Raw genomic sequence first — 25454 nt, forward strand, 5'->3', positions numbered from 1 at the left:
CTCATATCTATATTCCTACCAAGGATGTGACTTGGAAGTGTGGGACAGGTCCTGTATAATACTCAACTGGCATTTGCTACCACTGGGAACATAGTTCCTACAAATATGAGGTCTGCCATCATTTCCAAGTCCTAGTGAGGTCAAACATCTCTTCATTGTGTGAGCTAAATGCTCAATGCCCCTGTATATTTCACTGCTTCCATGTGTCTTTTAACAGCCCTGATATTCTCAAAACTGTACAAGTTACTAGGTTTAAATTTGATGGAAATTCTATTTATTAGTGATTATAAACCTCCCAAAATATGAATGATGAGAATTTTAATTGTTTATTACCAAAAAGCTGATCCTTTGGAAATCACTTGTATAGATGTCTGCTATTAGGTTTTACGTAAATCTTTGAATTTAGAGTGACTTATGTTGCAAACTATTGTTAAGGGAAGAATACTGAGAAATAATACTGCATTTTGCGGTGACATAGAACTACTATCTTGGGATACAAAAATAATTCAACCACCACAAAAAAGTCATTTAAACTTAAGAAAATACCAGTAGTATTTGTGAAAAACAGCTTTATTGTGTAGTCCGGTATTCATAAAAAGAAAACACTTTGCTATATTGCTTTTCTTCTCAAATCCCTCCTTCTTTTTGGGGAAGAAAGCCACCACCCCCTCCCCAGCTCTTCCCTCTCCAGAGCGCACCCAGCTCACATCTGCTTCAGAGGGCATGCCTCTCTTCCTCAAATCTTCTGTTCAGGTTTTTATCGGAGCCTAAAAAAAAATCACTTTACCCTATTTCCTCCAACCTGTTTCCACCATCTCCATGTCTCCTATCTCTCTCCTTCCCCCATTTCTTCCTTTGTTTTTAGATATGTTTTTTTTTATTGATATGTTTTTGTTTTATCTTCTCATCTATTCCACCAAAACACAGCTCCAAGAAACCAGGACTCTTGTATCTTCCAAAACCCCAGAAAAGCAGTGATATGCCAGTGCATAAATGCAGTCTGAATGCTAGACTGAGTTTGAAGGAGGCACGGATTTTAGATCAGTTAGTTCATTGATGCTAGGAAATGTAAAGACTGAAGGTAACTTTTATGGCTATTACAGTTCCCTTTCTGTAGTTCGAGCCACAGACACAAGCTTCTGACTTGAAGGTGGTTTGATACCATTAAATGATAAGGTTGTGAATTACAGATACCAAGTGTTTTGTATATGGCAAAAGGTGAGTGGAAATACAATTGGCCACAAGACAGCATTAGCCTGCCAGAACTTTTACAGGTGTTATTAGCCAACAGTGATGCCTTTAGTTTTCCTTTTTGTTAATTAAGGAAACTTTAGTAAAGCAAGGACATTATGATCCAACTCATGGTCCTTGCTCAGTTATCAATTCTATTACTTAGAACTGATACCTGGAGAGTTACTTGAATTACAACTGAAGTAAGAGATGCTTTAAATTTTTGCACTTTGCTTAAAAAAAAATCATCTCCCCAAAGTCTCTAAAACATTAATTTGCTATTAAATTTCACTGTTTCTTTTATCTGTTGTCTTAAACCAAGTGCTCTAGGGTTTACATGCTCAGCAGACCTGGCACTGACTTGGCCCAGAAGATTACAATTTCCTTTCCTTTTTTTTTTTTTTTTTTTTTTTAGTTTCTATTTTGCTTTTTGTTTTCATAGTTCTTCGATGTCTAGACGGTTTTCTTCAGTGAAGCAGGAAGAGTTTTTGTGCTTTCTTCTGCTCAGCTTTAAGTGGTTGGGACAGCGGCAACAGTGCTGACTGCCTGCTGGGGAGAATCCCCCGCTCGGTGGGCTTGCAGGACAGCTATGGCTTCATCAACTTTAGTGTGGAGACACTCTGGAGACTCAAGCATGTGGCGTAATTCTATATTATCAATTTCCAACAGCATACCAGTGATTTTGCCAGCGAGGGCAGGGTGCATGGCTTGAATGAGAGAAAATAGCCATTCCCCTAACATTTGCTTTTGGGCTTGAGGAGAAGCAGATGCCAACATGGAGGCAGTCAAAGATTCTTTACCTTGGACAGGAACAGCAGACCGCTGCATGGCGACTTGTGCCTGTGTATTGAGATGCTGAGGGGGATTTCGAACTCCGGAGGTATATTTGTACTGGGTAACGGCGCGGGCGGCAGGGGCGGCGGCAGCACAAGCGGCTGCCGAATGTGGGCCGGTCATCTGTGTGGATGCGTTGGCAGCACGATGGCTTGACACACTTCGTAGAGCCTGTGAAGAGGCTGGTCCAGAAGTACTGAGCGAACTGGTGGTAGACGGGTGGGGGGCACTAGAGATACTTTGGAATGGATGAGCCGTGGCACGCCGAGCACTCCCACGGGGACTGGGTCCTTGCTGAATGGTTTGGTTGGGAGCGTAGTATGGCCCACGGCTCTGAGTCTGTGGCGTCGCTGTCATGAAGTAACCTGCAGGAGCCTGTGCCGGCTGGAAAGGGTTGATGGCTGGGCTGGGCACAGCACCGGTGCCCGCCATTCTCTGCATGTACTGGCTACTGAGGTGAGCCTGGCGCTCCTCTTTGCGTTGAGCTAAAGCTACATAGAGGGGTTTGGTGGCCACAATTCTACCATTCATTTCTGTGACTGCCTTGGTGGCTTCTTCCGGAGAGGAGAAACACACGAAACCAAACCCTTTGCTGCGACCGCCCTCCATCGTAACCTTGGCGCTAGTGATAGTACCAAACGGAGAAAACTCCTTCCGGAGACGGTCGTCATCAATACCGTCGTCAAGGTTTTTCACATAAAGGTTAACACCTTGGCATCTGACGCCTCTGTCTTGCGGCACCTGCTCAGGTTTGTGCTTCTCTTGCTTCATCTGCCCGAATTTCTGCTTCAGTTCAGTCTGTCGTTCCACTTTTTTCTGAGCTCGACCAACATAAATTTGTTTTCCGTTGAGGTCTTTTCCGTTCATCTCCTCCACGGCCTTCCGCGCATCTTCATGCCTTTCAAAGCTTACAAACCCAAATCCTTTGGATTTTCCACTCTCGTCGGTCATGACTTTAACACTTAAGGCAGGCCCAAATTTGCCAAAGAGATCCTGGAGCCTCTCGTCATCCATGTCTTCTCCCAAATTCTTGATGTAAACATTGGTGAATTCTTTGGCCCTGGCACCAAGTTCGGCCTGCCTGTCTCTACGTGACTTAAATCGCCCAACGAACACTTTGCGATCATTAAGAAACATCCCGTTCATTTTCTCAATTGCTCGTTCGGCTTCTTCCTGTGTCTCAAAGTGTACAAATCCATAACCCTTGGAGCCATTCTCATCACACACCACCTTACACGAAAGGATGTTACCGAAGGCAGAGAACGTGTCATACAGCGCTTTGCTATCAATGGATCTGTCCAGGTTTTTCACGAATATGTTGCCTACTCCACTTTTGCGCAGCGATGGATCCCGCTGAGACCACATGATGCGAACCGGCTTGCCCTTTATCACATCGAAATTCATGGTGTCCAAGGCCCGCTCGGCGTCCTCCAGCTGCTGGAAGTTGACAGAGGCATAGCCCAGCGACCGACGGGTGGTCCTGTCCCTGTAGACCCGGATGGAGAGGATGGGCCCGGCCGGGCTGAACTTCTCATAGAGCATTGCTTCAGTCACATCAGGGTGCAGGTCCCCCACATAGAGTGAAGCCAAAGAGTAGCTGGGGTCGCTGGGGTTCATGTCTGCACAAGGCTGAGCAGGGAGAGAGACCAGCGCAGGAACAGAAGTCAACCGGAATGGAAAGACCCTCAACCGCCAAGAACTTGGAGGTAGCACGGGAGGGTGGCTTCCGGTTGGGAGCGAGGCTGGGGTACCATAAGCTGCTGTGCCCAGGTGGGAACCAACCTGCCTATCTGGGTTCCGGACATTGGTGGCTGGTTGCCCATTATTTTATCAAAGTATCTGGTGGAGAAGATGGGGAACTGAGGATTTCTCTTGTTTTTCTTAATGGTGGGAGGAGGTGTTCTGAGTTTAAAGCAAATACTTCACACATTCTGCGCTAATCTCAGGGGAGGATGCGGATACTTTTAAAGGAACTGCTCATCTCTGCGTGCAAAAAGAGTTCAAGGTCACAGTGCCTCCATGAAAAATCTAGTTTAGTATATTCTAGCTCAACATAGAATGTTTATTAAACATGAATAAAAATAAACACCACGCAAACACACATGAATACAAACACACATCCATGCAAACACCCACACAGAGAGAAAGGGGGAGAAATAAAAGGAGGAGAGAGAAAGAGAGAGATTCCCTTTGAGGTAGCTTTCTACTCAAATTACAAATGAAAACTTTGAATACAGACCCAGAAGATAGTGGAAGATTCAGTCTTCGCAAATGATTTTGAGAGCTTAGAAACTGAAAATCCCCATCCAGGTCAAGCTATAGCAAATTACTGTCAAGTATAGATAGAAGAAATATTCCCACTTGGAAGTTCAAGATCAAGATGTCAATAAACTGTGTGTGTGTGTGTGTGTGTGTGTGTGTGTGTAGGGGTGTTCTCTTGAACATAGGTGAGACCCCAGTACAAACTCAAATGGTGAGAAGAAGTAAAACTTTCTGGAGGCTGTTGAGTAAGGTAATAATTAGTGATTATATTTCTTTTTTAATAATTTTTATATTAATCACAGGTTATTTACTTTGTATCCCAGCTGTAGCCCCCTCCCTCATTCCCTCCCAATCCCACCCTCCCTCTCTCATCTCCTCCCTGCCCCTTTCCAAGTCCACTGATAGGGGAGGTCCTCCTCCCCTTCCATCTGACCCTAGCTTATCAGGTAGCTTCAGGACTGGCTCCCATGTCCTCCTCTGTTGCCTAGCAGGGCTGCTCCTCCCTCAGGGGATGGGGGGAGAGGTCAAAGAGCCAGCCATGAGTGACTATATTTCAATATATAACCTTTGAGGAGAAAAACATTTGGAGCACAGCAATATTATTTGGTTTGGCTGTCTTACTCACCTGTTTGTTTTTTAGACCACTAAAAGTGCTTCACATTAGTACATCAAAAATAAGAATAAACCACAGGCTCAAACTTCATACTTCAGTCTAATTAAAATACTCATAATTTACAGAGCTATGAACTGACTCTCCACTGGCAGCTACTTTATTCCAGATGCAACTAATTAGTAATAGGAAGATAGTGGCTTGGGGATGTTTATGGTGTGTGGTGGTGCGGGGGTAGTGTGGTTAATAAGCTACCAAGGGCATAGCTCTGAGAGAAGACAAGATGTGGGAAGAGCATCTCGCCCTCATCCTAAGCATCCCCTCTGCCCCTTAATGGGATCATTTATTATTATCATCAGTGCATGTGTGTGTTAATAAATATTTACGCTTTCCAAAATATTTTATATGCACAATGGCATGATGGGTCTTCAATGCCACCAGTAGCACCACCTGTTTCTTAACAAGACACTGAATTTCTAAGAAGCCAACCAACTTGAAGAAGGTCACTTTTGTTTGCCAATTATGAATCATAACTTACTGTTTCATAAGCCCTGAAGACCTTTGCCTGAATGTACATTTTGTTGCCAATTTAATTAATTAGAAATTAGAATCTCTCAATAGCTTCTAAACTGGTATAAAAAGCGTAAAATGATATTCTTTATTTCACCAATATCAGTCATTACAGGGCTCTCCACTGCCTCTCCCCTCTTTTCTGTGGTACTAAAGAAGGTACTCAGGGCCTAGTGCTGCTAAGCAGGTACCCCACCTATCACTAGCTACATCCTCAGCCATCAATGATGGAGTATCAGTCAGAGGGTATCTTGTGTACAGTTTCAAAGCTCTATTTCCACCACAACCAAATTTTCAGTAGTGAAACTCTTGTTGGTAACAATCTTTCAGGACAAAATTGATGTATAGGTGCTGTCTTCTACAACATGGTCTTGCAGAGTTTTTCTTCTATCATGTGGACCTAACTCAGTCCATAAATCACAGCGAGAATCCCTAAGAGAATAAATAGACAAAGTAATACACACATAAAGTATTCAAACTGGTTGTCACCAAAGGAAGGATCATTGACCAACCTGGGCTAAGACTAAGCTGCAGCATAGAATTCAGTAAGTCAATTTTCTCTTCTAATGGCAAACAAACAAACACACAAAAAAGTAGGTTGTTCATATGGAGAGAAAAAACAAATAAAAACAAATGTCAGCAAACACTCCTCCCATGTCCAGGGACAAGCAGCCACTTCACATGCTCCATATGCTCCCTGTACTCTGTGGATTCTGCTTCTGCTGAATTCTCAGTGTAGACTTCATGTCTTTAGGTGGATCTGCAGTCCTGTTGTTTTCATCTTTAACCACCTTCATCGTACAGATTGAGAACCCGAAATTTTCCAAACAAGCTGCCAACATCACCTCTTCTAAAATTTCCAAGTGATAAACTGAAGACAGTTAGTATGTTGCTTTAGCCAGTTGTGTTTGTGAAAAGAAAATGACTGCATGGAGACAATTACAGTCAAATTAAGGGAGACAGGTATTATATTATTTAAATGTGCAATTTAAAACCACATGTTGAGAGTTATGGCCCATTAATGTAAATTATTTCACGGTGAAAAATATCTAATTATCTCTTCCAGATAAGAAGTATAAATGTAAATGCTTCAACCTAATCATAATAAACTGCAGGATGAAGAGTGGAACAATTAGAAGCTCAGAATGTACCCCAAAGTTGAATTGTCTGTCATATTTGCCCGTGTGTCTCCAGTGTGTGATTTCTCAACGATGTTTTTTTTTTTAAGTTTATTTTTCTTTTAGAACAAGGGAGGAAAATGTATTACCTTTTACTGCATTGGAATTACATTTTTATATGGCAATTATTTGGTGTGGTAAGTGGTGACAATGACTTTTTAAAAAATACTTGGCTATCACGGTTCTCAGTAAAACATATCCATAAAAGTTACTCTACATAAATTAATGTCAGGGATGTTTCACTTTCAGAGTCAGGTCAGAACTACTAACCTCCCTGTAGCTAAATGTGAGCAGAATTTTGTAAGCTTTAAAATATTGCATATTTTTAAATATATGCTGAAATGGTTCTCTAATACAAGAAATGCTCCTGAGACCTTTCAAAGTGTACTTTGCCAAAATGGTTCGTTTTAGGCACTTTTAGGCTAGGGTCTGTTCTTTTTCTATTTAGACAAAGCTGAGTTCTGTTGTTAAAGCAACAAAATCTAGGAATGGGCATGTTAAAGCTTGGGTATGCAGCCAAATATGCCACTGCTTATAAAGAATCATTGATTACCAAATAAAGAACCAAAAAACAAAGTGTTCTGATTTGTTATTTGCCAAGTTGACATATCCTAGAATCATCTCAGAAGAGTCTCCATAACAGATTGTCTACACTAGGTTGGCCAGTGGGCATGTCTGTGGGGAACTGTCATAATTAAGTTAATTATGTGGGACCATCCTGCCCACTGTGAGTGGCATCACTCCCTAGGTATGAGGTTCTGAACTTTGTAATAATGGAGAAGCTGCATTGAGCAGAAGTAAAAAGAAGGGTGAGCACACAAGTGTCCATTTCTCTCTGCTATTAACTACCGGTGTCATCAATTCCACCAGAATAACAAACTGGAATCAGGAACTGTGAGTTAAAATTAACCATTTCTCCCCAAAGTTGTTTTCTTGTCGGGGTGTTTTAGTACAACAACAGAAATGAAGCCACAATTATCAGGGCTTCTGTTACCAGGACAGGATAACGTTTCCACATAGGAAGAAATCATTTTCTCACTCACCCTTCCCTTCAGCTTAGGGCTAATTATTCCACAATAGTTAATTGAAGGACATAAAATCAACCTTACTGTGTTTTAGAATTTTTCTCTTGGCTTTGGTTTAATGCAAAGGCTATGAATTTATTTCATGGTGCTTCATGTATTCTTAAATTATTAGAGATCCTTTTGGTAGCAATAAGATTGGTGCCTTAGGTTAGATATGTTTTCAAGAGAGATGAGAAAACCACCACCACACACTTTTTCTATAAAGTCACATCCAATGGGCTCATGAAAACCAGAGTATGTTGTGGGGAATGGGATCAAAGCTCAAGACACCTATAGTTTTGATAATGACTTCACCGACATTGTTACTTCCAGCCAGAGTTCATAGTGCTGGAAGTGCTATACATTCTACTGGAGGAGAAAACCAGTCTTACCCAGCTACAGACTTTCAGAGTTAGAAAAATACCTGCCTTTCTTTAAGATATGCCATCCAGTACAATAAGGCCAAGAATGTTGTAAGAGTGACTGTACATTTTTTTAAATTAGATTTAAGGACAGCTCCATTAAATGGGACCCATCTCTTACACAGTCAATGAGGTTAAGGACCTAAGGCTAGATAGATCATATGTTCTAGTGGAAACCTACCCACAACTATTCTGCTAAATAGAAATATCAATAAAATGACCCTTAATGATATACTGTTATACCCGTAGAGCAAAGCATCACTCAGCCCTCATCAAAGAAGCTTCTTCTTGCAGTTGATGATAATTAAACAGACATGTACAACTGGACAGCATACAACAAATAAAAGATCCTGGAATGTTCAGCCCTAAATAGGATGTCTTCATTATATGCCCCTAAGGCTCCAAAATACATTCAGAAGTGGTGGAGAGATTATAAGAATCAGAAGTGGTGGCTTACATCAAGGAAGCAGCATTTTCCAGGCACAGCAGGGCAGACACACATATATGAACTCATAGACATGGTGACAGCCTGCATAAGACCTGCAGAAGCTAACGCCAGACAAAATCTGAGCATGGAGGATGGAAGGTGGATATGAAGCTCCACCCCAAGGTAAGGAGATACTGGCCTTTGATTGCTGCTGGTAATGGGAAAACAAGATTTTTTCCCCCAATGGTATGTTATCTAGTGTATCAAACTACAATCCTGAGCATGTGTCATGCTCAGGAATAGTTAGCCAACACACACTGCACCCCATGTCTGTTTTGAAAAAGAGAGTGAAGTCCTTAAAAAGAACATGAAGTCATGTGGATAGGTATGTGGGGAGCCTGGGAGAAGTTGGATAAATGTGAACAAAATATAGTATATGAAAATCTCAAAGAATAAACAAAGCACCGTTTTCTAAAAGGAACTACAAAAATGAAAGTTTGGAGGGGGATTTGCTGTACGTTCTTATGGGATTATATTGGGAAGCTGGCTGGCTGCCTATTGCATGAACTGTCTGCTATGACCTGGCCTAACGCACATCTGACCTGTAAGCCTCCTCTCTGGAGGCACAGTGTCCACAGCAAGGCTGCAGCTGGCTGTTACCAAATACGGAAATGCTGTACAGTGTTCTTTACGTGGGTTTGAAAGAAGCTGTTAAAATAGGAAAATAATGTCTTTCAATTTTGAGGCCCAATGCTAAAATCTTCCTAATTCAAAATATATCACTGTCCCTGAACTCCAGCTGCAGCACCTCAGAACTGGGTAGAAGAGGTCCAGGACAGGGGACCTGTAGAAGCTCTTGGCCACGGTGGGTGGGCCAATCACTAGGATAGTCAGTCACTAGCATCTGATTCTCTCTCTTTCACCAATAGATGTCCCTGTAGCAAATGGAAACATTTTGAAGAGAGTCCAGGGGTGTAATTAAGTGAGACAATACAGATGCCAGAATTTAAACACTGCCAGTTTTATGTAATTTAATTAATACTGTAGAGAGGGTGAGGAAATGCTAGCCTGTGCAGGATTTTGTGAAGGAAAGAGCTGCTGACTAAAGGCCATCCACCTGACAGGAAGCCGGGAGGCAATGAGCGCTCCATAGGTGGCTCTACTGCATTAGAAACAACAGCCAGGCCCACGGTCATGTTTACTATTTCACGCCTGACATTTTACAAGTCCGTGTAATGTAATTATCTACAGAAACTCCAGCAGTATGCCAGTTGTCTCTTACTGGTGTACCTGCCTCTGAAGACAACTTCACAGGCATCTATTTCTCAAGATGCCATACTTCTCAGATGGCACACAGCACTTAGGCCCAGGAGGGAGGAAAAGAGGGAGACTTGAAGCCAGAAAATGAGCCTCTTCCTTCAAAATACAAATAGGCAAGCCATGTCATTACTGGCTCTTGTTTTGTTTTCTTATCCAGTTCAGACATCTTGATAAATGTTATGTTTCATCTGCCTCAGAAAAGTGGTGGCTGCAGCTTTAGGTGAGCTCAAAATCAATTTTAGTAATAACTGTGGGTATGGCTCACAGCTCCCTAAATGAAAATCAGAGGACATGAAAGGAGAGAGAAAGCTACGAGCAGCAAAACACTTCCATAAGTGCCTTATGTCTCAGGTGGGTCCTTGATGGCAGCTTATGGATTCCGAATGAGGGAAAACTATGTGAAATTTCAAAGAGTGAGGGATTTGTAAATTGTCTTTATTTAAATTGTTCCCCTTTCTCCACTCTTTGTACATCAGAGTTCTTTTCAAAACTTTCATCCACATCACATCACATAGTAAGCACGCCTCTGTGTTCCACACATGAAAGCAGGTTGATGACAAAGACGTTAGAATAAGAAGCTGCCTAGCTTCAAAGGGCTCCTTGGCTCCCTCCTTTGCCTTAATCACAGCATCTTCTCTCTACATGCATGGTCTTAAGAGTTGTGTTTGTTGACTACCCTTTGTCATCAAGTATAATCAGAACAAAATATGAGCAGTCTCAGTTAGAATACATGTTCAAAATGAGGAATTTTTATTCTTGGCACAGTAATGTGTATGTCACACAAGGCAAACTTAGTGGCACGATTCCTTTATTTTTTTTGTTCTCATCCCCTCTCCCACCCCCTACCTCATTTGTTTTTAAGTGCTAGGTATTGAACCTAGCATGCACCAATACCAGGCAAGTGCTGAGCCAGCATATTCTAGCTCCAGAACAAACTACAACCCATTCTTTTCAGTTATGTACATGAAACTTAAGCACTTCCATCATGTCCAGTAATGATGAGGTTTTCATCTAGAGGGGTGTGTCTGAGGCAGAGAAAATCCTTCTACATATTGTCACCTCTACATGGCTAGCTTGTCTGCTTCTTATTAAGTTAAAAACAAAACCCTATTCTCCTTTTGGTTATTTCAAAGGCAAGCCTTATTTATTTACAATATTATTCATAAGAATAAAATGTTATTCGTAAGAATAAAATGTTATTCACAAGAAATCCAGACAGGGCCACGAAAAAACATTCTTTTCAATCTGCAAGATGGTATCCAGTGTATACAGTTGGGTGCCTTCATTTGTATCTCTGCCATATTGAGGGAGAAGCAACAAGAATAGGACTCCACTCAGCCAAGTTGCTGACCTTGATTCCGGGGAAAGGTCAAGGAAGACAGCTTAGGAAGCTTAGCTGCCAAGTTTTCATGGCACACACTTGACCAAAGTTCAGGCAAAGGACCAGGTCTCATCCAAAAGGTGTTCCTTAAAGAACACTAGGAGTTTAGTTATGAAATTATATATCTAGTCCACAGAACAAAAATTCACATACTCTTTGAAACTAACTTCTCTGTATTTTGGCTGAGAGAGAAAATTAAGGGAAATGCCATTAAGAATCTTTGGATCCTGAAGAACGAATGGCTTGTTGCTCTAGCCACAGGCTCCTTCGCCAGAGAACCAGTTTGTACTTCCCATCACCCAATTGTGGCTCACAACTCTCTAGTTCCAGGGGATATCACAGCCTCTTCTAGTCTTTGCAGGTACTGCGCACAGACATACTTGCAGGCAAAACAACTCACATGTTTTTAAAAAAGACAGAAATTTTGTGTATTTTATGGCCTTTTCAGACTTCCTGGGTTCTTCGTGTAGTCATTTTGCTTGCATTCTCTTGGTGTGACCTTCCCTTCTAGACTGTGCCTTAATGATAGCATCTGTTTTTGATCTTTCATGGTAGTCACTTCTTCTATCAGAGCCTTTATCAACATGATAGAGGAGAAATAAGAAACAAATGTGTTTTTCAAACCTGCAAGGACCAAATTGGAATATCATCATTATGCCTAAAAGTTCTCCTAAAATCTATCTCATCTTCCTCTTCACATTTTATTATTAAAAACCCAAAGATTGATAGCATATCAACACTCCCTGGGAATTTTCTAAGCCAAAGCCATGGGTTCATTTATGCATGTGCTGTCTTCCCTGTTCCTGCAGATATCAGTTTTGTCAAAGGCTTCTTAGCTACAGAGCATGCTTCCATTTTCCAGGTGTTAATCACAGATTAACATGATGATGGTCATGACAGTCTTCTTACTAGCTTCCAGGTTCCTGTTCCCAAACCAACACCATTTTTTTTCTGGGTTTCTGTTATGAGTTACCCCACTTCTGATACCAAATTCTGTTTCAATTTTTCAATTACTATCTAACAATCTACTCCAGAATATTGTAGCTTAAATAACAATCTGTTACCGATTACAACTCTTTGTGTACCCAAGAGGTTCTCTGATTCCCATAGGGTCATGGGACACCTGACAATGGAGTCAAAATGCCCTGGTCACACAGTGCCAATTTGCTTTGCTTAGGCAGGGTTGGAGTATGAGGCTTGGCTTCAGAACTCTCCTAAGAGGTCCTTTCAGTGTAGAAGCTTCAATTTGGTCACAAAGTGGGGGCTAGATTCCCCTGGAGGACATTCCAAGATGAGAAGGTAGAATTCTTCATCCTGTAGAGTTTAGCCTCGGGGTTACTGTAATTGAAGGGAGATGAAATACAATCTGCCTGTTACTACAGAATAGATGGTATTGCACAGCCATACTCTAGAGACACTCTGGGTGCTGTGATCAGCTAAATGTATGATACAGTTGAGAAGTGTGCACTGGCACAATGCCAGGAGACTGGGAGGAAAACTGCATTTATTGCAAATTCATACATTCAAGTCTTAAGTGCCACTTCTTCAGGAATGCTCTTACTTAGACATTTAGTTAGATGTGGTTTACACTGGGATAATGTAGGTCCCTGGCCCAGTATTGTCATCCACGTAAACAGGTGAAACTTGGACACACAAGTGTGCACAGGGAGGATGTAGGGTTAGGATGGAGGCTCAAATATCTGTGAAACGGGGACTGTCAAGAAATGCAGTGTGCCAACAACCTAGAGTCAGGTAGGGTTAGACTTAGAGAGAGATGTAGATTATCTTCATAGCCTCAGGAAAAAAAATCAGCTAATGCTTTGCTCAGACTGAAGCCTGGCAAATATAAGTTCTACTATCTAGGCTACCTGATGTGGGGTAGTCTGTCATGGCTGCCCTCAGAAGTACAGACAAAGCAGCCGTTGGCTGAGCATCAATCCAGGCAGATAAAACATGCACGCAATGATTTCCCATGGCTAAAATCTCCTGAATTCTTCAGGGATCTAGACAAAGAGAAGTAATCTATTTTACTCATAAAATTTCCACTTTTTAAAAAGTGAAAAAAAAAAATCTAAGTTTTCACTCCAAATTTTCACATGCTGTATTAAGGAGTGTGACATATGAGTTTGTGGCTGTGACTCATGAGTGTGTGTGTATGTGTGTGTGTGAGAGAGTGTGTGTGTATAAATGGGCACATGTATGATATATGTGGATATATGTTTATGTTTGTGTGTGTGTGCATGAGGGTGCTGTGGTTTCCTTCAAGGCTAATGGCACAGCCACACTCAACAACCTACAATGGAAAAGCTTCTGATATTGGCACCGCCATCAGTTCCGTTTTATGCTGCTAATCAACAGACTCACACCAATATATCTACTTCTTCAGGGTACACTCCTCCATAGAGCCAGGAGGATCCAGGTGCCTGGCATTGGTGCAGCATATGAATGGGTAGTCAGTGGTCACTGCCATCTTTGAAAAGCAGAAGAATTTAGAAGCTACTTTATTTTGGTGACCAGACGTTGTTCTTTGCTAGTTTACCTCAGAAGGGTTCTGCTCCCTCAGGCCAGGGCAGCACACTGCACCTCCCCTCTAGATGCTAGAATATGTATGAGGATGTGACAAAGATTGATCTGTCCACGGAGGATTGAAATGTGAGCGTCTGCTGCAATGGTACTAAAAGGAATTAGACTCATCAGCTGGAGTGATTCATAATGATGGCTGTGTTTGCGCTCAGAATGCTAAGGAAATCAACCACCCACTTAATCGTCAAATGAACTTTTTTTTTAAATTTTACTCTACAACCCCTACCCCATTCTCTCAATATATAGATTTTTATATAGATATATCTCCAAATGGTACCACCAGCTCAAGCAAAGAAAAATTATAATGAGCTAATATTTTTTGATTAATGCTAGTTTTTGTGCCTGAACTTAGGAGCATAAATATCCCCTTTAAAGTGATGCTGCCTGCAAATAAGATCAAATCAAATTCCAAAGCACTTTGTTAATGAAAAGTATCGATTTTTATACCATTTGGTCCAAACCACTGCCAATTTCCATGCATTTGCCATTCCTTTGAACAATGAGCTTATGCCATTAAGACCTGCAGATGCCCTTTCATTTTTCTTTCACAGTGGCTCACTCTGCTCTCCTCACAGGCTCCAGGTCTCAGCTTGAAGTCTCTTTGCACTCTTCCCCATGGATCTCTGTCATTCTCTAGAGCACAGAAAATCGCTCCTAGGTAGATGGTTTCCCAACCGTCATCTCTACAAAGCACTCACTTGGGTGACTGATCTTTTCTAGCCTGCTCTCTCATTCTGATCACTCTCCTTTTTCTACAGTTTGAGGTCTGAAAGCCTACTGTCAAAGTATGATTGCCTTGAGAAACCAGGATAATCATCCAAGTCTTACTTTCCAACTCCCACTGGATGTGGTAACCACCTGGCTTGCAATACAGACATACCAGCTGTCATGCTTCAATTTAGGAGTCCCCATACCAGGTTTTGAGAGGATACGTGAAATAGAGTAACCTGGGGAGGTGATAGAGCATAAGTAGACTTGGTCAAGTAAGTGCAACCCATCAAAGCTAGATCAGTGATCATGGAAAAATCAGAGAAATCATTGTATTGGTTCACTATGTGTGTGTGTGTGTGTGTGTGTGTGTGTGTGTGTGTGTGTGTGTGTGTCTGTGTCTGTGTCTGTGTCTGTGTCTGGCTTGCGGATAGGCTAGGTTGGCTGGCCAGGAAGCCTCAGGGTTTGGCCTTTCTCTACCTCTACAGTGCTGGGATTTCAAGCATGCACCACCACTCCTGGATTTTTTTTTCTTAATGCTGGTTTGACTTGATTTCAAGTACACATGTTTGCATGGCAGGTACTGGGCCATTTTCCCTAGCCTGGTGCCATTATTCTCTTAAGTAGTAGCTACATACCACATGTGACACCTCATGTAAATCTAGCACTTAATTGGTTTCAGTATGTTTTTCTTTTTTCTCCCTAGTTAGAAAGAAAAGATGAAACAAAGGTTTGCTTAGACACCTGAGAGGGTATGCTGGCTAGCACTGTCAACTTGACATGAACCCAGCTGTATCTGGAAAGAGAAAATCTCCATTGAGGAATTTCCTCCATCAGATTGGCCTGTGGGGCATTTTCTTAATTGCTAATTGATGTCAGAGGGCCCAACCCACTGTGGATGATGCCAACCCTAGGAAAGTGGGGCTGGGTTGAATAAGAAAGAAATGAACATTTTAGCAATAGTCCTCCCTCTTGATTAGTTTCTTTAGGTGTACAGATTTTAGTAGGTTTATCCTATATTATATGTCTATATGAGTAAGTATATACCTTGTGTGTCTTTCTGCTTCTGGGATAGCTCACTCAGGATGATCTTTTCCAGATCCCACCATTTACCTGCAAATTTCATGATTTCCTTGTTTTTTATTGCTGAGTAATATTCTATTGTATAGATGTACCACAATTTCTGTATCCATTCCTCCACTGGGGGTATCTGGGTTGTTTCCAGCTTCTGGCTATTACAAATGAAGCTGCTACAAACATGGTTGAACAAATGTCCTTATTGTGTACTTGAGCCTCTTTTGGATATATGCCTAGGAGTAGTATAGCTGGATATTGAGGAAGCACTACTCCTAGTTGTCTGAGAAAGCACCAGATTGCTTTCCAGAGTGGTTGTACAAGTTTACATTCCCACCAGCAGTGGAGGAGGGGTCTCCTTTCTCCACAACCTCTCCAGCATGTGTTGTCTCTTGAGTTTTTTTATCTTAGCCATTCTGATGGGTGTAAGGTGAAATCTCAGGGTCATTTTGATTTGCATTTCCCTGATGACTAATGAAGTTGAGCATTTCTTAGGAGCCTGCCACAGAGGACCTCTGAAAGGCTCTGCCCTGCAGACTATCAACACAGATGCTGAGACTTATGGGCAACCTTTGGGCAGAGTGCAGGGAATCTTATGAAAGAAGTGGGAAACAGTAAGATCTGGAGAGGACAGGACCTCCACAAGGAGAGCAACAGAATCAAAAAATCAGAGCACAGGGGTCTTTTCTGAGACTGCTATTCCAACCAAGGACTATGCATGGAGATAACCTAAGACCCCTGCACAGATGTAGTCCATGGCAGTTCAGTATCCAAGTGGGTTCCATTGTAATAGGAACAGGGACTGTCTCTGACATGAACTGATTGGCCTGCTCTTTAATCACCTCCCCCCCCCCCCAGGGGGAAGCAGCCTTACCAGGCCGCTGAAGAAGACAATGCAGCCACTCCTGATGAGACCTAATTGACTAGGATCAGAAGGAAGGAAAAGAAGACCTCCCCTATCAGTGGACTTGGGGAGGGGCAAACATGCAGAGGGTGGAGGAAGGGAGGGATTGGGACAGGAGGAGGGAGGAAACCAGAGGGGGGATACAAAGTGAATAAAGTGTAATTAATAAAGAATTAAAAAAAGAGTATAAAAAAAGAAAGATGAACAAGGCACAGGAAGTAGGCTAATGAGCAGTACTCTGACATGGTTTCTGCTTCAAGCTTGTGCCTTGACTTCCTTCAATGATAGACTATAATTTGTAAGATGAAATATATCCTGTCCTGCCCAAGTTGTTTTTGATCAGTGTTTTATCACAGAAACACAGAAAGAACAATAGAAGTTTATTTCCTCAGAAGATTCGGAGTTGGTTTTATCCACCCTCAGGAATTCACCAATACTGTGCAGTGTTACTAGAATGCAAAGGTGTCATTAGACTGTGTGCCCATGGTAAAATATAGGAGCAGAAAGCATCCTCTGAGAACTGTTTGTACCAGTACACAGGGGAGTGAATGTGCCAAGCAAATGGACTTCTCTGACAACAGGAGGAGTAAGATAAGTGGGAGGGGGGAGGGAAGAGGAAGACAAGGAGGAGCATTCAGAAGAGGAGAAGCAGTAGTGTTTATCAATAACCTATATTTAATGAGCTCCCTTTAGCAACAAGAGTCAAAGAACTGGTTGGTACTATTTTGTGGAGTAGAGCATGACTCTATAAGAAACACTGTTCAAAAAGGCCATTCCATTGGAAAATAGAGGGATTTTGCTTGCCAAACAGTATCTTTGACTGACTGGGAGGCTGATGTCTGAAAACAAATGAATATGATACTGATGGACTCCAAGAAAGGATGTGTCGTTCTGCAGAAGCACTTAGAGCAGAAAATGCCAATGTGGGTGACAGCTACACTGCAAGGAAAAGGGAGGCCTTTGAAAGCCAGATGTCAAGGTGAATGATTCCTTCCCTACCTACTTGCTCTCTTCATTACACAGAAGTGTGTGGTTTGGTCAATTTAACAAAATGAGTTATATTTTCTGGTCAGCACACTGAAAGCCTAGCATAAATCAATCATTGTTGGTGTAATGTAACTAAATAATAAGGGGAAGGGAATAGGAAATGAGGGAGGCTAATGCAACATGTTTTTAAGAGAGCAGTGAAGGCTAGAGGGAAACAGGGCATGAGAAGCAAAACCTGAAAGCCTGTTCTCTTTCCTCACCAATAGGCTCTGGAATTAACCAATAGCACAGGCACTCTGCGGAGCTAGATATTAGTCACTTTGCTTAACCTGGCACCTCATAGCTTCCAAAATGACTGAGCTGTAGGATATAGGATTATTAAATAGTTGAACTTTCTATGTGCAAACCCTGGCCATTTTTTCCTGTATTTTTTTTTTTCCTTTCGCGTGTCTTCATCTCCCCTTATGCTGGGATCTCTGCAGTAATTATAAAGATGGTTGCCTCCGTGTCTGCACTGAGAGAGACAATGCGGCATTGCTGGAGGGATCTTTCATGAAGGGTAAGGCTGGAGGAATATCAGGGGTGGCCACAAGGAAGTAAATCTCATAGACATATGGCCTGCTTGCCACCCGAGGCAGAGGGACTCTGTCTTCCATTTTAACTCATAAAATATGTTTTGAGATGCAGACATTTTTCATGCACAAATCATCAACACCGGAAGTTCAATCTTGTTCTCTTGACTCTGGAGTTATTGCAGGCTATATGCCACTACTAGAACACCCAGTGCAACATAGGACATGTGGGATTCCAGAAGGGGAAGGCAGGAGAGCCAGGAAGTCACCACCAAGGAAATAAATAGTAAATTTATATCAGCTGTCTGCAATGCTTATGTATCCTGGGTTAATTACTGTGACAACTAAGGAGCAGAAACCACCAACCAAAGATAGAAACCACAAGATCAATCGCACCAAGTTCTCATGGGAAAGTGCCCATGAGAACTCCTATCCATACACTCAGTGAGATCTAAGCTACAATTGTTGTTATTCTGTTTGCTGTTCTAAAACTCCAGGATCTTCGGACCTACTCTGACCAGATTGTTCCCATTTAACAAATACTCTACCTTCCAAATGATGAGATGAGACAAAATTGTTCCCTCTACATCATTCATTTCCTCAAAGAAATACATTATTGATGAGAGTTTAAGACACTGGGTAATCATAAGTAGATGAAATTTGGCAAAAGCAGAAGCAAAAATACAGAGCTAAAATGCACAGAATTAAAATTAATTTCATTAAAAATATATGTACTGAACACCTGATGAAGACCTGTACTTCTGATTCCTTGTGGTCAAAAGTATAGGTCTGAAAAGAAGAATGTCAGATGAAGTGGGTTTTGCAGACTGTCTAATTGCCACATTCAGCTAGTTAGTACACCTAAACACTTGGGAGGTGGGAGGAGGAGAAATAATTGAGGCAGCCTGACACAGGAATTGTTTGCAAACTACAGCTAGCTCCTTAATTGTTGTATCAAATACTCTCAAATCTTGACTTTTTGGTCATCTACTCATCATTTAACTGTTTTCTCATCAACAGAGAAAATAAAAGACACACTCAAGGGTCCCTTCACAACAAGAAAGATTTTGGGGTTTAATTTCTGTTCACCCAATCACACAGATTGCACTAATTCAGTCTGATGTCAGTTTGGCGGGATTAAACACCTAGGAAGGTATCGTCTACTGGCATAATTGATAGGTCATTAGTCCCTCCATGACTTCATCCTATCACAGTGATACTCAGATGGTGGGGGAAGCAGAAGGTCCTGTAATTTGAAGAAGGATGTCACTGGCATATGGGAGCTTATTTTGCTCTGGCCCTTCCCTTTCTTTGCTCCTCTTTTTTTCATTTTCTTGTTTCCTGGCTGTGGTGATATGAGCCACTCTGATCTTCGATGACCTCCCTGCCATAATGGATAGACGTCACTGGGACCAAGAATTAAAGTAAATCTCCCTCCTTTTGTTGTTTCAGTGACAGAAGCAGGAAACCTAACAGAGATGAAATCTAACAGCCCCTTCACACTTTCTACTTATCTTCAGGGTAAAAGAATGAAGGAGCTCTTCTTGACCTTCCTGCTACCCAGGAAGGTCTTACTGGCAGGGCCTCTAACTGTATCCTGTGGAATAACCTAGGTCTGCCCAGCCTTGGGATCAAGCTTGGTTACTGTGAGCAAAGCACCATGTAGCCTCTGACCAGCATGCAGATTCACAGAAGGACCCTCTATGGCTAAGTACTCTTGCTTAATACTTAGTATGGGATGCAGCCCTGTAGCATCCATGTCATTAACCCTAGAAGGCTGGCTGCACCCTGCAACACAGAGCTCCCATTCTGGACAATGGGCAAAGGACAAAGAAAGATGCCACAAATGGAGTATGGACCATCTTTCTCCAAACTGCAGGATTTACTCAAATCTGAATGAAGAGGATTTGCTGGTGAGGAGCTGGGATTAGAAGTTAGAAAAACCTCAGAGCAAATTGCCAAACTTTATGTTTTAATTCTCGATCTTAATTGTATGATAACAAAGCTTCCTGGCTCAAAGTAATAGGATGTAGTTAACGGCCCTCAGTGGCAATATTTCATGCAGGCTTGATGGGGCAATTTGAAAATATCATTAAGGAGACATGTTGTACAATAGAGCACTGCAAAAGTGTGATTATCTTAGGAGATTAAACCCTCAAACATCATGCGGCCCCCTCAGTGTACCGCCCCTACCCATTTAACTCGTGGCTTAATGCTGAGCTCCCAGCCACTGTTTCAGACACGGAGGCTGGGGGTCTTCTGTCAGAGTTTCCAACTCTATTGTGTATTCTCAAAAAGCACCATCTGATGCAATGACCTGCACAATAAAAATCGGATGGTTTTCTTTCACTTGCCATATGAAGAAGAGATGGAGGAGGAAGCAGAGAAAAGAGGTAGAAGGGAGCAAAGAAGGAAGATAACAATGAAAGAACACAAAGAAAGGAAATTTTTCCCAACCTCTTGTGACTCAGACCAAAGCACTGTTTTGAATCATTCTCATCTTCCAGTTCAAGAGCTGGAACAGAATAGGACACACCAACAGCACGCCACACTCTCCAATATGGAGTCCATCTCACATGCTTCTCTCCGTTTTCCCTTTCAGTAGATGTCAGGGCATCTTTTCAAGTTAATAGCTGTATCTACCTCACCACTGTTCTTGTTATTCTGTGTTTTTATGTATCACATTTTCCTTATCCATTCATCTGTTGATGGACATCTAAGCTCTTGTCACTTCCATGCTATTGTGAAGAAAGCTGTGATGTTTCTAGTTCTTTGCTTTCATTTCTGAGGTATTACTTCTGTGGGCTGAAGAGAACAGTGCCTGTAGAGTCTGTAAACATGTAATTTAGCTGACATTTTCTCCAGGAGTTCATGTCATACTCATTGAAATTAACTCAGTGTGATCAGATTTGAGTTCATAATATGTAATTTGAATGCACACATGACCATACTAAGTATTTATTGTCATCTCCAGGGGTCCTTTAATACACATAGATGTCACTGTCTCTGAAGTCAATTCATGAAGAACCTTGAGAAAGAATTCATTTAGCTGAAAATGTGAAAATTTAAACATCTCTAAACAAAGGTTGTTCTTTCCTTTTTTTTTTTTTTATAAATCACGTCAATCTGAGGCTCTGTTCTCATGTTTATCGAATGATGTCCAACACCGATATTCAAGTAATTGAATCTGTTTTTAGCTCTTATGGGTAGAAGAGTTGAAGCAGGTGCTTGTGGAAATAATTGGATCTTTCTACATACAGGATTTAGTCTTAATTATGTGCATATTTTTACATCCTCCTCATAGTTGCTAATGACTGGAGCCTGTTGCTTCATGAAAGTGCACAAATATGCAGAGCAAGGCTGGAAGGTCAGCCAGGAGAGTCATTCTCTTCAAGACGGAGTTACCCCCAGACAACCTACAGGGCAGAATGTGTTCTACAGGGTCCTTTCTAAGCATTATTTTGATTTGTAGCCATGTTCTCAGTTATAAAAATAAGTGCCCAACTGTAGAGGGTATCAAAGATATATGATCAAAGATGTCTTTTGTCAAGGATTCATCAACCTTCCAAGTCATTCTTTCCAATGCACCTACTAATTCTTCCCCCCCATTTCTGGCAATTTCAATAAAATGAGCAAATTAATTTGTGTTATTAATCAGTTATGTTCTGGGAAATCGTTGTGTGTGTGTCCTACTTCCCATGGACCCCAGGAATTAGACAAAAGAGTATCCATAGTGGAATCTCATGGGAGAAAGATTGTCAAAGAAAATGCTTTTCCCAGGTTAGGGTTCCCTAGGACATGCCTAGGAGACTGAGACATTATATTCTTTATTTTTCTGTTGTGATAAAACACCTCAACCAATGGAATTAAGGGTTTACCTGGCTTAAGGTTCCAGAGGCTTAGAGTCATGGTGGAAACAATATGACAGAAAAAAAAGCAAGCATAGTAGCTGGAACAGGAAGCTAAAGCTTACGTCAACACGGGAAAGAGGGGCCTGAGAATGATACATGGCTTGGAAAACTCTAAGCCTGCCACTGGTGATGCAGAAGGCCACACCTGCTAGACTTCCCCCAACAGTATCACCAACTGGGGATTAAGTGTTCAAATACCTCAGCCTATAGAAGACTTTCTCATTCAGCTCACCACACATTGCCATGTGCTGCTGTGTAGTTCAGACGGGACACAAAGGCATCTATTGTTCAAATCACTCAACTGTGAAAAAGAGGGGTTGGGAATGTGGCTGTGAGGGATCGTTTGCTTAGCCTGCACAAAACCTTGAGTACAATCTCCAACAAGGGGAAAAAAATCAAATATAGATTAGACAGTTTCTCATAGAGATGGTTTGACTCTATGAGGGGGTCAGGAACCAAAGAAAGGGAGATGAGGCCACACCAAATCCCGGGATTCATACTCCACAGACCAGAGTCAAGGTGTAGGCCTAACTTTACTGTGTAGGCCTTTATACAAATGAAGGGCCAATCAGTGCATCCCACACTAGCCTCCACAACACCAATAGCAATCAGGTTGGTGCAACTGTAAGGAAATGTCAGGAGACAAGTTCACCTCAGCAAACTTCTGTAAAGAAGGGGGAAGCAGTCGCAGCCCGAGCCTTGGATCCATTAGGAAACTTCAGCAGTGTGCTAAGAGTCCCTAGTAGATCAACACTGTGTGCAGTGGATCAGGACCTTTTGAGGAGTCGTAAGAACCTCTGACGCCTCACTCGCCATTCCCTATGGGCCTCAATAAGGCTTATCTTGACACTCCCCACAATTCAATTATACATTAAATTGAAAAGTGATGTTTAAAGTCTTAGATTAAATGAAACCTGAACTTGAATGACATTTCCACCCATCCATAGTTCAGGCCATACTAAAGAGTCTTATATTTGTGTGTGTTCCAAGTCAGTGTTTATAAGCTCGTCTGAATGAAATGAACCATGAAACCATGTGGAAGCGAACCCCTTCTCCCTGCATCTTCCTTTGGTTCTACAGCTGTTGGTCTATCTAGGCCAAGGACAACAAGAAACAACAGAAACAGAAGTCACTCTCCCTCATGCTATGTTAGTATGTCACAGCAGGTTTCCTACTATTCAAATCTCCCAAGTGTATGAAACAAAATGAAAACTGAGATTCCAAAAGGGAAAAAAAACATACACATGAAAAGCAAGAAACAAAAACAAAACAAAACAAAACATGCACGCACACACACAGAGCAAACATTTCAAAGTATTTCCAGATTCCCAACAGAATCTAGGTTGTCTTTACTTCTCTGTGACGACTTTAGAGCCCGCCAGGGTCTTCTGTGTGGATACACCCTGTCCCACCTGTTTGAATGTAAAATGTCACCACATGAGTCTGAGGCTGCACAGAGACACCCTTATTACACACAGAACTGAAATGAGGGCAGACGTGAGAGCTGAGAACTTGATGGGGATGAAAGGTCTCTGAACTGCAAGCCCCGTCCTGGCCCCCCGCTAGCCCCCCTCCACTCCCCATGCCATCAAACCCCGTGGTCTTCCCTGCTTTCAGTACACACATCGGAAGAGTTCTCCAGAAGCTGCTTGGCACTAAGGGTACTAAGAGGGAAAATGTAATGTATACCCTCGCTCTTCTGATCTCATCTAATGCCCTCCTTTAAATACCGGGGTATTAACAGATAAACCGTGTGGAGAGGGGTGAATAGATGAATTGCTTCTTCTACGGCATTACATGGGGGATTGGACTGGATTAAAATTTCATCATTTATCTTCCACAGTCCCCAAAATCCAGTGTTATTTTTACCATTCTACATAAGCCAAGCGGATGTGCTTACATGACTTATACTTTTAGGCTGTGAAATCCATTTGCTTTATCCATTATACTTCAGAGATGACTGATACAGAGCAAATACACAATAAAATACAGTAATTAAACAGGGGAAAAATTCCTTGCTTAGGTAAGACTAGACTTGAAGAGAAGCACCGTGCCTATTTTAGCAGGTGTGTGTGTGTGTGTGTGTGTGTGTGTGTGTGTGTATGTGTGTGTGTGTGATATGTGACTGTGTATATATAATATGTGAATATCCTCAGAGCTTTACCAGGAGAGAAGTGTGATCTAATTGCTTCAGTTATGTTATGTGCTCAAACTTGAACAAGACCACCTGTGCTCTGGCTGAACTATGCATCATCTTCTCTCCCCTAGCTCTTGATCGAATTAGAAGTCCGTGGGGGATAGCACATTTAGTAAAGTCCTTCAGGCGGAATGAATTCCCCATTATACTCAACCATGTGGACAGCATCTCCTCCTAATGAAAATGGTGGAAATAAACCCATAGGCATCATGCCACTGGATGTTTGTGCATTTGTCCTAGATTCTCGGTATGGAGAGCACAGATAACAGATGTTTCTGGATCTTTCAGATCTTCCCTTTCAAATATCTTCAAAGACTAAAAGAAGCATGTAAACATTTTTTTTTCCCTCAGAATGAAAGTAGATGAAAGCAGATGTTTACATCTTGGCATTCTGATGAGGAAAAAAATTTCTGAGAAAATAAATTATCATTGAGGAGAAAATAATCTTGGGGTAAACTCGCTATTTCAAGCATATTTCCTGTAGAAAATCCACACAGCAAATATATATTTAAGACACCTTAGAACAGAGTAAGAACCTGGATACGCAGACACAAGGGTCAAGGATATGATCGGCTGCATGTTAACGTGCAGCAACTAACAGTCAGGAAGAAATCTGTAGGCAGCGTCCCTTCTCCAGGGCTCTTCATTTGGACCTGGTGATTTCCTGGCTTCTGAAGACCCACTAACCAGCAATTCCCAGGTGGGAAAACAGCATTCTCAGTGGCTTCCTGTGGAAAGATGAGCCAGTGACTTCTGTTTCCGTGTGAGATTCTATGCTCAGCACATGAATGTTGTGGTCAGATTTCCTTTGGTATTTCTTTTCAAAGCCATTCTTAAAAGACTCCACCCAGAAGGGCATTGAAGTAAATACTGATCCTCACAGCCAAACTTTAGACAGAGAACAGGGTGTCTTATGGAAGATCAAAGGGACAGAAGGATCCAGAGAGGACAGGAGCTTCCACAAGGAGACCAACAAAGCCATCAAATCTGGGCCTGAGGGGGCAGGGGGCTCAGAGACTGATGCACCAACCAAGGACCATGAACAGAGAGGACCTAGGCCTTCTGCTCAGATGTAGCTGATAGGCAGCTCAGTCTCCACGTGGGTTCCCTAGTAAGGGGTGCAAGGGCTGTCTCTGACATGGACTCTGTTGCCTGCTCTTTGCTCATTTCCCCCTGGTGGGTTGGCCTTGCCAGGCCACGGAGAAAGAGGATGTAGGCAG

The 25454-nt window shown here is 42.0% G+C and overlaps 1 protein-coding gene across 1 annotated transcript; it reads right to left on the reverse strand.

Annotated features, from left to right (window-relative positions):
* Nucleotides 1–1740: 1740 nt before the first annotated feature.
* On the reverse strand, nt 1741–3681 carry LOC110560616 (polyadenylate-binding protein 1-like). Its single transcript, XM_060373384.1, has one exon. It carries the CDS (start codon nt 3679–3681, stop codon nt 1741–1743), a length of 1941 nt encoding a protein of 646 aa, XP_060229367.1.
* Nucleotides 3682–25454: the final 21773 nt, after the last annotated feature.

Source organism: Meriones unguiculatus, chromosome 20 (assembly GCF_030254825.1).
Source record: "Meriones unguiculatus strain TT.TT164.6M chromosome 20, Bangor_MerUng_6.1, whole genome shotgun sequence".
In the NCBI taxonomy this organism is placed as follows: domain Eukaryota; kingdom Metazoa; phylum Chordata; class Mammalia; order Rodentia; family Muridae; genus Meriones; species Meriones unguiculatus.

Coding starts and splice junctions, on each gene's coding strand:
- LOC110560616 (XM_060373384.1), bottom strand. CDS start 3,681: ATGAACCCCAGCGACCCCAGCTACTCTTTGGCTTCACTCTATGTGGGG.